The sequence below is a fragment of the Anarhichas minor genome, unplaced genomic scaffold, assembly GCF_050575085.1.
Source record: "Anarhichas minor isolate MPS153535 unplaced genomic scaffold, ASM5057508v1 ptg000025l, whole genome shotgun sequence".
Taxonomy (NCBI): Eukaryota; Metazoa; Chordata; class Actinopteri; order Perciformes; family Anarhichadidae; genus Anarhichas; species Anarhichas minor.
This window is the reverse complement of record NW_027466471.1, coordinates 12,169,203-12,180,803: the sequence shown is the minus strand read 5'-3', so window position 1 is coordinate 12,180,803 and position 11,601 is coordinate 12,169,203. Positions and strand designations below refer to the sequence as shown.

General features: G+C 42.4%; 1 protein-coding gene across 9 annotated transcripts; it reads left to right on the top strand.

Moving 5' to 3' along the window:
- The first annotated feature begins 19 nt into the window (after window positions 1–19).
- On the top strand, window positions 20–11,156 carry ddhd2 (DDHD domain containing 2). Of its 9 annotated transcripts, XM_076099010.1 has the most exons (19): window positions 20–326; window positions 719–873; window positions 2,325–2,517; window positions 2,864–3,057; window positions 3,210–3,299; window positions 3,450–3,570; window positions 3,676–3,765; window positions 3,867–4,008; window positions 4,137–4,345; window positions 4,438–4,499; window positions 4,610–4,729; window positions 4,954–5,049; window positions 5,532–5,708; window positions 6,320–6,475; window positions 6,877–6,979; window positions 7,065–7,226; window positions 7,399–7,503; window positions 8,795–8,963; window positions 9,112–11,156. In XM_076099010.1, exons 2-19 carry the CDS (start codon window positions 754–756, stop codon window positions 9,191–9,193), a joined length of 2,391 nt encoding a protein of 796 aa, XP_075955125.1. In that variant the 5' UTR covers window positions 20–326; window positions 719–753; the 3' UTR covers window positions 9,194–11,156. The 9 variants fall into 9 exon arrangements, with proteins under 9 accessions (XP_075955125.1, XP_075955116.1, XP_075955119.1 ...); XM_076099001.1 differs by lacking the exon at window positions 7,399–7,503 and having other exon boundaries at window positions 32–326; window positions 719–879; window positions 8,792–8,963; XM_076099004.1 differs by lacking the exon at window positions 7,399–7,503 and having other exon boundaries at window positions 35–326; window positions 8,792–8,963.
- Window positions 11,157–11,601: the final 445 nt, after the last annotated feature.

The following is an 11,601-nucleotide window of genomic DNA, read 5'->3' as shown; positions in this document are numbered from 1 at the left end:
TCTGAAGGAAATGTAGGATTTTATTATTGTATACAAAAGCCGGACATTGGACCCAGGACGCTGTGTTTCAGCCGTATTTCACTATCTTATCATCACACATTGAACACTCGGGCTCCACAGAAAACACTGTCATTAATGACGTCGTTGTTTTAAACCGTTATTTGTCCGTTAGTCTGGTCGTTTGTGAGCGTCAATGCAGTCTGAGCTCATAATACTCATATTTCCGAAAACACTGTAACCAGCTGTCGTTTGACAGGAGACTGTCCTTGGCTAGCCGAGCTAGACTGAGCTAAACAACGAATACAAACCCTCCGCGTTCACTGTCGGTGAGTTTGAGTCGACCGTTGTCTGTTACTAGTACTACAACGTTCACAACACCAACAGGATGTGAAGACGGAGAACCTAAAACCAGAGTCCGGGAGCTCATCCTAACTCAGCTAGCTAACATATCTAGCATGATCCTCTACCAACCTCTAGGATGGGATTGTGACACTTAACGAGAACTATGCGTTAGCATTAGTTTTGTTCAAGACAGTATCAAGAAATCCTTAAGTGCTAACTCAACGTCAGTTAACGTTAATGTTGTGATGGTGTTTTAATCCTCTGTTTTGCTATCATTTATTTGTGTGCAGCTGAGTTCATTACAGGCTCCTGTGTGTGTGTGTGTGTGTGTGTGTGTGTGTGTGTGTGTGTGTGTGTGGCTCCCTACCCGCCTCAGGTAAGAGCTGAGGTCTGGGATCAGGTCTTGGGCTGATGTCAGACAGTCCTGGTGCAGAGGGGGGTCTATCTCAGGCTGCCCCAAACGTCAACACCCGAGACCTGATTGACAACCCCACTCAGACTGTGGCAACAGAGAACAAGCCTGAGGATCAGGTGAGGGTGCGTGTGGGACTTTTTGAATATAACTGTTGTTTGTCAAAGTCTGTTTCCTGTTGCTCCATGATTAGGGTTTAGGTAAAGTTATGGTTAAGCACGGAAGATATTGGGATTAGTTTTGGTTTTAAATTTAGGTAAGAGATAACACACATGGATGGGAAACTGACGTTAACACAGACACACAGATCTTGTGCATATTTTTTAGTGTTATGGTCTTTTTTCATAACAAAAAGATAATAAGGAATTGTTATTATGAAAAATATATTGGAGAAATTGACAATGAATCATTGATGTTCATTGTCTCAAGAATAATTTAGAAATCTATGGTGCTGTACAGAAAATAGATCCAGTCTGACCTGTCAGAGTTATCATCATTTTGCAGTACACTGTCCATAGGTTATCTACTACATTAAAGATCATTTAAAGTCATATCATCGTTTCTCATTGATCAGCTGGAGGTGCATAGAAGGCTACTTGTGTCCTAGTTGTTGATTAAAGTACACTCTCAATGTGTTATCTCCAATAATCTATTTTCAGTCCTTGGACTAGGTTGAGCTGTGATCAGGGAAAGCCTATAAGCTATAATATTTGACAGAAGCAACATACAATGACACCTTGTATAGTTTCAACACCATGCAAGTGATCAAATACTCTGTCACAACAGTTGTGTTAGAGATATAAATCACTCTTTTCAGATGGAAACAAGTGCAAGTGTTCAGAGCTAATATCAATGTAATGGAAGATGGAAACATACATGTGCCTGGATGGAGTACCATGAATCTCTTTCCTGAAGGTTGCTAAAGGAACTTAGCCTTTGTTTTGCGTTAAAAAAACAAATATCCAGCATATAGTCTGTAATCTTAAGGCTGGCAGTGCAAACAGGAAGGTATTACTTGCAAGGAGATTTTATTTTTAGGAAGGGTGCTCCATTCACAGTTTACTCTAAATCTTATTTCATATCTTGACACCTCGTATTGCTGATTTGGCAGTTGTGTGTAATGTGGGTGTTTGTTGTTGTGCTGAGCAGTGGCAGGCTCTCTCTTTCAGCACACTAAAACAGGAGCAGTGGAGTACCAGATGTCGTACTGGCGGCATTGTTTGTGAATGTAAGATATTCAGTGGGAAAAGGTTGTTTACCAGCTGTAGTTGGATCAGTTGTGGAAAGAAGAAGAGACAAGAGACATCTTGTGGAGGGGGATAGAATAAAACAGGGCTTTGTGCTGCTGGCCAAGGGGAGGCCTGATCCTTTCCTGTCCCAATTGTCCTTTGCTTTGTCTCATGGTCTCAAGTTCCTCGATAGGAGCTCCGACTTCTATATTGTCTTATTCTGGGACAGCGGTGAACAGGTGTATACCCAGGTGTACTGCATATAGCAGGTATTTGCTTTTTAACTGAGCAATACTGCTGACAAGAAGAAGAAATATTGATTGAACATCATTTTTCTCCAGGTGTCGCCTGCAGTGGATGAGGCCTCCCCTTCTTCCACGTCCTCCTTTGAGATGGTGGACACGGAGTCGGTCCCTGCTCCTTATCAAGAAGTGCAGCCTCACTGGTTCTTCTGTCGACGGGCCGATGACAACACCTCCTGGCTTCCTTTCAGCAGAGAAGACTCTGACAAGCTAGATAGGGCCTGCCACGCTGGTAAGCATGTGTATATACGTTACATGTACATTATATGCTGTACGCTATTTATAAAGGTGTGTGTAATTGGGTATGTGGAACTATAAACAGCCGTGAGAAGATACAATGTCAAAACATTACTGTTTCCAACACTTGCCTGGTGCCCAGTAGGACGCTTTACTCTCTTGGCAGGACATGCTCAGTGTTACAAGCGGATTAACAGCGAGTTTTAAGGTTTCAGGCTCATTATGCTTCATCGACAGTACCTTTTCAGGGGGTAATGTACGGGGGCTATTTTCTTTAACACATTGAATATCTCCTGTTCATTGATAATCACACGCCTTCCCCACATCCATGTACTGTGCAGTGGGAGACCGGGAGGATGATGTGGTGATAGCTGTGGAGGGAGAGCGGTATGACGTACATGTCAAGGAGAGGAAGCGCTACGCTGTGTACTGGGAGCAAGGCCCCACTGAAGTACGCCGCTGTACCTGGTTCTATAAAGGAGACAAAGACACCAGGTTCCTGCCTTACTCCGAGGACGTCAGCAAGAGACTGGAGGTAGTCTGACACAGACCCTGAACCCCCCCCCCCACTACACTGCTCATTGCTGCAACTTCTGTCTTTATTCTCTTCCCTAACTTTGCCTGTTCCTCACTAACTCTTCTCCTCTGTTTGTCTTGGATTCCTTCCCCTCTCCTCTCATTTTTCAGGACGCCTATATGATAGCAGTGACCTTGGACGAATGGAAAAGTAAAGTGGAATTTCCCAACGGAGAGTCTGTCATCTTACACAATCCCAAGGTCAGGCCGGTTTTTAATGTACATCACTATGTGCCCTATAATTAAATAGATGATAAAGTCACACAATGGTTTTTCTAGTTTGTTTAAAATCAGGTACATTGTTTCCTTCTAATAATCATCTTCTCCTTCACTTTCATGCTCCTCTCTCAGCTTATAATGCAGTATCAGCCAATAGCATTGCAGGATGAGTGGGCGTCCTCCCCCTCGGAGCAGGGACGGCCTCGCACAGTCAAGAGGGGAGTGAACAACATCTCTGTAGAAATACCTGATGGTATGTGTGTGTCTATGTGTGTACCAGTGAGAAATATACTAGAATATACGCTCATTTAACAAAGTATTACCCGCAGTTTAGACGTATTTCTGTGTGTTTTCTCAGGTGAACCTGAAAAGGTGGACCACCTTGTCTTTATGGTCCATGGCATCGGCCCTGCATGTGACTTGCGCTTCAGATCCATCATACAGTGCGGTAGGTGTGAGTTTTGTGTGTGTGGGTGTGTGTGTGTGTGTGTGTATATGTATATATATCTGTGTGTGTTTGTATGACTCTTTTTCTTCTTGTCTCTCCAGTAAATGACTTCAGGAGTGCTTCCCTGTCCCTCCTGGCCTCTCATTATAAGCGTGCTCAGCAGGATGGCGAGGTAGGAAGAGTGGAGTTCCTCCCAGTCAACTGGCACAGCGCTCTACACGGGGATGCCACTGGTGTGGACGAGTAAGCATGGAGAGAGACAGAGAGCGAACAAAACAAGATCCCGCTTTTGTGCAATACTACGTAGTATGTCTCCAGTACTTGCAGAACATTGTCTAACTCTGTCTTCCCTCCCTTTCCCTCTACTCCAGGGACATCCAGAGGATCACTCTACCCAGCATCAGCAGGCTGAGACATTTCACCAACGACACCCTGCTGGACCTGTTTTTCTACAACAGCCCCACATACTGCCAGACCATAGTGGACACAGTGGCCTCAGAGATCAACACGCTCCACACCCTCTTTAAACAGAGACACTCAGAGTTCAATGGGGCTGTTTCAGTAGTGGGCCATAGCCTGGGTAAGACATGTGCAAACAAAGAAACACACACAGTCACAAGTCATCAATATGCTGACTTTAAACCTTTTCCCTTCTCATCTCTCGTTCCTCAGGTTCGCTGATCCTGTTTGATCTGCTAACCAATCAGAGGACTGGATCAGAAGCCAGAGAGGGTGTACGATGACATTCATAGTAAAAGATAACACCAGTGTACAGATAGATTTTCTTCATGTAGATAATAAAATCCACTTTCCTTGCTCCTCTTTCTCCCTCCCTGTGCTTTAGCTGCCCTCTGGTGAGCACTTACATCTGAACTGTGACACACTGCAGCAGACTCTGACCAGACTGGGCCTACAGCAGTACCTGGATACCCTTCAGGCAGAAAACCTAGACATGGAGTCACTGGTAATGCACGTACACACAGATAATGGACATGCACATTTAAGAGTAATCAGGGTAAATCGCTTTAGAATAGTAAACACTGAGTCAGTGGTACCAGACTGAACAAATATGGAATATTTCATGTAACCTTAATCCCCGACTATTTTTAACTCAGGAATTGCTTTAAAAAAATAATATTTTTCTGCCAAGGTGGTAGGTAATTTAATTACAAGTGTATCTTCTTTTAGGCTCTTTGCGAAGACGGTGATCTCAAAGATTTAGGAATTCCTCTGGGACCTCGGAAGAAGATCCTGAACTACGTCAGGAAGAAATGGCTTTCACAGGTCAGACAGCCTGAAACTATACTGAGTTTTTGTTTGTTTTGGATCATATGACCATTGCAATGCCCTTTTTAAAATATGTTTCTTGGGTCTGGACTTCGTCTGGATAACATTTAGTTGGATAGTTTCTTTGCTTGGCATTAATATGCACTCACTGTCCAGATCGAGGCAACACAATCATTTGCAAAACAATTCAGATGACTCCATACTTTTTCCCATGTGAATGTGTATAAACAATCATTGATGTGTGTTGTTTGACTGATGGCATGTTTTTGTATGTATTGTGTTTCAATGTAGGATAAAACTATCTTAGGGATCTGGTTTACTGTCGGTGAGAAACAGATTGATGTGGCTGATTTCCTTTATGGCCAGCTCCTCTTTTGCTTGGGGGATCGCTCTCCAAATGATCCAAATGAGTAACCACATAAAGTATCTACTGTTCAGACAACTTTTGAATTACTTATTATATTTCTCAATCTAAATAGGATTTTAAGACGGGGGCAGTACATCTGCCGGAAGGGTTGCAAGTTCCACCTCCATTGAACAGCGACCACGATGGTAACCAGTCTTCAGGATTCCCGATGCAGCAGTCCCAGTTCCACAGGGCGCAGTCTGTCACCAGCGCTGTAGACTACGAGTACTTTGACGTCGGCATCGGACAGGTACCACACACGGACATATATATGTATACATACATACATACATACATACATACATACATACATACATACATATTGTGCTTGGGAGTACCAGTAGATAAAAGCTTTAATGCATCACCTTCCTGCTTCTCTCCTCCCCCTGCTTGCCCTGGACAGACCAATGGAGGCATAGCCAAGGGACAGGTGTGTCTCACATGGTGTCCTCAGGCTTCGTCCTTAGGTCTCTATGATCTCTCTGTGCCTGGGGGTTCTTTTGACATTCAGTCTGGTCTGTTCAGAAACAAATAAAGGCGACTTGAATTATAGTGGCTGTTTTATGATCAATAGGGTTTCCATCGCAAAGTCACATTATGCCACGGTGATTAAAGCCACCATCTTTGTCCCATTGAGACATACAACCCAACACCACAGTGTGTCTGTGCTCATCCCGTCCTGCATGAATGGTCAGAGCCCTGGTCTCCCCTTTTCCTGCTGCCACACTCCCTGACTGTTGTCCTAATGTCATGAAATGTAGTTTAAATGTTAAATGTAAACACTGTTGTGCACTTCAGAGTCTGAATAGCTGTGATTTCTTCATCTAACATTTTTTTCATGTTTCCATCCTCTCTCCACAGGTATCCATTGGTTACCCACAGCTGGCTTTCCACCCTCAAACATTTTTTGCTTTTGGCTCTCCGATTGGAATGTTCCTGACTGTTCGTGGGCTCAAACACATTGATCCCAACTACACCTTCCCAACCTGCAAGAGCTTTTACAACATCTACCATCCAGTGAGTCATCGCACGTTTACTGCATCTGCACATTCAGGCACATCTTCTGCACCTGCTTTTATTTGCACAACTACAGTTTGACTTCACACACACACACACACACACACACACACACACACACACACACACACACATCGACGCACATCCATTGACCCACCCCCAACCACACACACATCCGCACACCCTCACCCAGATGTAACTGAAGCGTTGAATAAACACAACGACAAGAATAATAGTCCAAGTTTCACCATTTTGTATTCATACCAAGATTATTACGATTGGTGAACTTTTGGCATCAATAAACATGCACATGTGCTTCAGAGAACTCAAGAAAATACAAAAGTACAACCCACGTTGAAGTCATCTTTCACAGTCAACTCATCCCCTTTATTGCTGTGTAGTACGACCCTGTGGCCTATCGGCTAGAGCCCATGATTGTAACAGAGGTGGATCTGGAGCCCATGCTGATCCCTCATCATAAAGGCCGCAAGAGGATGCACCTGGGTATGACTGTCTGTTTCTTTCTCTTTGTGGTGTGGGCTTTGTGTAGTAGGCTTAATGATAATCTCTGTGTCCCTTTGTCTAATAGAACTAAAGGACAGCTTGACCCGTATGAGCATGGATTTGAAGAACAATGTTTTGGGATCGTTACGGACGGCATGGCAGTCCCTTTCCAGACTACCAGTTGCTGCACTGCCCCCGGTGGACCAAGGAGACACTACAATAGAAAGAGACCTTCAAGAGACACAGGGTAGAACAACCCTTTTATTTGCATTTGTTTGTGTATGTGTGTGTGCAAAGGTGTGTCTAACCCAGTCTCCTCTCACCCCTCTCTGCACGTTGCCACCCTCCCCTCTTACACTCTATCTGGCGGTAGCTCCTGCTTCCCTCACCTTTTATCTACTTTACCTTTTGAACTTCAGCCTCAGCGGCAATCACTTCTTCTTCTAAGAGGGAAGAGAAAAGTGCTGACTTTTGGACTAAAATACTGGAGTGGCCCAGGGCCCTTCATAAGCATTACTTTCAAGGTAAGACTCAAGCCCGTATAAGCTTGTCTCTCATTGTGCGTGTTACATTTACCTTCCCTGGAAAGGAAACAAAACGAATTACTTTAATTATCTGTTTAATGGTTAAAACTATGCTGCAATACCTGCAGAATGTATAGTAAAAAAAACCTAATAGTACTCGATTACTGTGGTTTACTTTGTCTTGTCAGCTCCCTCACAAAGAGCAAATGCAATGATGTAAAGCATGTCATTATTACCGCAGGCTCTCACTGCTCCCCTGCTCCTCCTTCCTCCATGCCTGCTGACAGTTCCGATTGGTTGAATGTACTAACCGCTTCGCGAACAACAGAGACCACTTGAGGAATTTGCCCATGGTGCATTCTTGTATGTTCTGAACAAACGGGAACAGTTGAATGGAATTGATCACAGTTGTTCACAGCAGGTGATGTTAATCATCAGTAGCAGGTCTGTAGCTACATGCAGGTACACGTCCTGCCCTTTTCTACAGAACCTGTACTTATTAGTCTGTCAGTTTATTAAATGAGTCACGGGGAATACAGCTGCTGTTAGAACAGACAAATGCATCACAAAATAACCTTTGTGTCCTACTCTCCACTCTATATGTTAACGAGGACTTATAGCTTTTTGTTTACAATCCTTACAACCTTCACCTGTTGTATCGTGGTATAAGATCCCAAACACGAGACTCTAGTATAATGTAACATAGTGCATAGTCGACACAGTAATATGTAATTTGAGAGTAAGATGTTCATGGTTTTAATGTCCGAAATTACAAGATAGTAAATGCAGAGGTAGAAAATATGATAATCAAGCAGCCAGCAGTTTAGAGTTCATCAGAAGGTTTTTGTTGAGAGCCCTCTCGAGATCACTCTTAAAACAACATTTACATTTTTAACATACCAACTCATCACAAAACTAACCCATCTTACTGACATTTACTCAACCTCATACTTGCACCTGTGGGTGAGTGCATAAACACAACATCAGGTCAAAAGTCTGATGTTAATTGATATAGGAGACATCCATTCAGTGCTAATCAAAAAAGCGTTCTGCAGTGGTTTTCTAAACAATCACAAAGACAGTTTTTGTGGTTGTTATTCCATCAAAGTATCTTCTTACAACATCTACAGCAGACACTCTCTTCCTTCCTGTCTATTATCTCATCTGTTCCTGTTTTACCAAGAAGTCCGAGTCAAAACAAATAGCTGCTGGCTATTGTCTTTTTGTTGTCTGTAGCCTGTCTGTGCAGCTTCATCTTCTTTCTTTTTTTTTTTGTATTCTGTCGCAGCAGGAGTGTGTGACGAGGCAGAGTCCTCAGTGTCAGCAGAGCAGACGGAGCAGCCTGAGATTAAAGTGGGGATGTTGAATGGAGGACGAAGGATCGACTACGTACTTCAGGAAAAACCTATCGAGAGCTTCAACGAGTACCTGTTTGCCATCCAGTCTCATCTGTGCTACTGGTGAGTCATGGATACACGTGGACCATAGTTATTGTGACCTTTGTTATTGTGCGGTTTTGATGTTTTTCTCTTTGTTGTATCCCATTTTACGTGCCTGACTTAAATCTATCCTTAAAATAAATGATGTTCTTCTCTCTCTGTCTACTAGGGAATCTGAGGATACTGCTCTCCTGCTGCTGAAGGAGATCTACGACAAGCTAGGTGTGGCCATTGAACAGTCACACCAGTAATACAGTTTTATGAAAGTTGACTTGCTTTGTAGCAATGACAGTAGCCTGAAAGTGACAAAAGGAAGGACAGCTGTCAGAGCCAGAGGCCGCACAATCGTCTTCCAAGATGCCTTACCGTCTGGGTGCCCCGGCCTCCCCTCCCTCGACGCTGAAGACCGATTGGTTGCAGTCGGGTGATCTCGGCTCAGATGAGACAGTCGGCCTTCATTTGAGGGAGCGGTGGCTTCTTAGTGGTGCCTAAACTCCCAGTGCAGGACTGGGTTTGGTGTCTGATAGTTGTTTCAAATCCACCCAAACATCCCTGTCATGCTCCTGGATGCATTTCTCTGTCTTTTGTGAGTCATTCTTTATTTGACTTTTGCTTTGCACTTTCACTTAACCAACAGGTGTTGACATATTATACCTCAAGCTGAAGCTGAATAATATGGAAAAAATAATTATCACGATAAACAGTAGACGCACACAGTACTTGTTTAAAATGAACAAGTATAATATCTACCACATTGGTTTACAAACTGGCCGTCAAAGCTGGTATTTCTATGCACAATAAGAATATATTTAAAAATCCCAGAATATAATTCAAATTGATTGTAATCTATTTTATATAATTCCCAGCCCGATGTGATCGGACATGTAGCTTTATAATTATAATAAACTATAAGTGTTTAACCTCCGTTAGCCAAACATGAGACCTTTATAAATACGCAGGTCCAGTGGTTTCATTTGGTCAACTAAAATGTTTAGGTTCTGAAGGAAAATCAAGGTTGATATTCTGTCCCCTGGCAGCCATATTTGTTTTTCTGTCAACACTAAGGCCACTTTAAACCCAGGGTTGCTACTCCTACATGTGTGCAATATAACGATAATGTTCTTTTTCATTTCCCAGATGTAATTCTGCACTGACACTGTCATTGAAAGTTCATCTCGCCTTCTAACATTATTTTTGTTTCACTTGCTATATGTATTTAATTCTGATCATATCTACACCAGTTTCTAAAAGAAGGGATCCAAATGAAGATTTGGGACAGAAATAAGTGTGTGTGTGTGTGTGCGCGTGTGTGTGCGTGTGCGTGTGCGTGTGTGTGTGAGAGAGACTACAGTTTGTATGTTATAAACTGTTCAGAAAGACCTGTTTCAATTTCTCTCCCCAAGGTCTGTGCCATTCCTCCTTCACCATGTTTGACTCAAAATGCATCTTTCTGTAATTCCATTCAGCAGCATATTCTTTATTCTAAAATATGATAAAATTTAAATACAGAGTAGCATCTCACGTTCTCTAACTTTTGTATTATCTAAGGGCCAAACGGTACATGTTTGTCTCTGTAGCAAGGTGACGTATAGTCATTTTCTGTAACGCAGGCACTTCTTTGCTTTGTTAGAGCAGGGTTTCTCCACATGTTCTGGTCCTGACCCAATGCTTAGGTGCCACAATGTTCATAATTCTCATGAACCCAGCAATAAGAGAGCTTGAAATCCTCTGCATTTGATATAACGAGCATGATGCATAGACTATATAGAAATTATGTTTCAAAGCATGTCAATTTATTTGACAAAAATCAACATATCAATGGACTAAATACCACAAATCTGCAACATGAGGTCCAGACTACAAAGTTGAGAATCTCTGTTTAACTTTACAAATACCTCTCTGTCAGGGCCCCACCACTAGAGCCCTGACCCTCTGGTTGTATCATCCGCACAATACATGAATAATAGGCTTGTTCATTTGTCTTCCTTTAGAAATGCACTAAATACTAAATTATCATGTTGCCCTTTCCTTGGACTTCACCTCTGTCTGTGTGTCAGTTAAACGGATCTTGATGGTCCCTGGCTCCTTCTGTTATTGCACTTGATACGAAAAAGTTGATACATACCAAAAAAACGAATTGTCTCCTTTCTAAATACATACCTTATGAAAATGGTAACATGTTGTGCGTGCCATAATAAAAACATTACAATTGTCTTCTTGTGTTCTTTGAGTTTATTGTAAACATGCTTTTTCTGAAGTTGAAAGCACAATAAATTGATCTGCAGCCTTTTTAGGGTTTGTATTATGTTGACTATAGGACATAACAGCCAGAAAATACGACATAATTACCGCACATTGAGCATCCGAATCAAACTGGATAATTTACAAAGTAATAGTAAGTCATAATCAAACAGGGAGGGGGTTAACTTACAACCACAACATCGTTACTATGGTAAGTCACTCGAGCATGCGCAGTCGTGTGGAAAACACAGCATCACTTGCAACATTGGACAACAAACATGAGGCAAGTTAGACTCTTATATATGTTTTGGCATTTGTTTTTAAGCCACAGTTCAGAGCTATTTGCTACATTGTTGAATTGTTAATGTATTTATTCGTTATTTATGGCGCTAACAAGTCTGGCGTTAAGCTAGCAAGT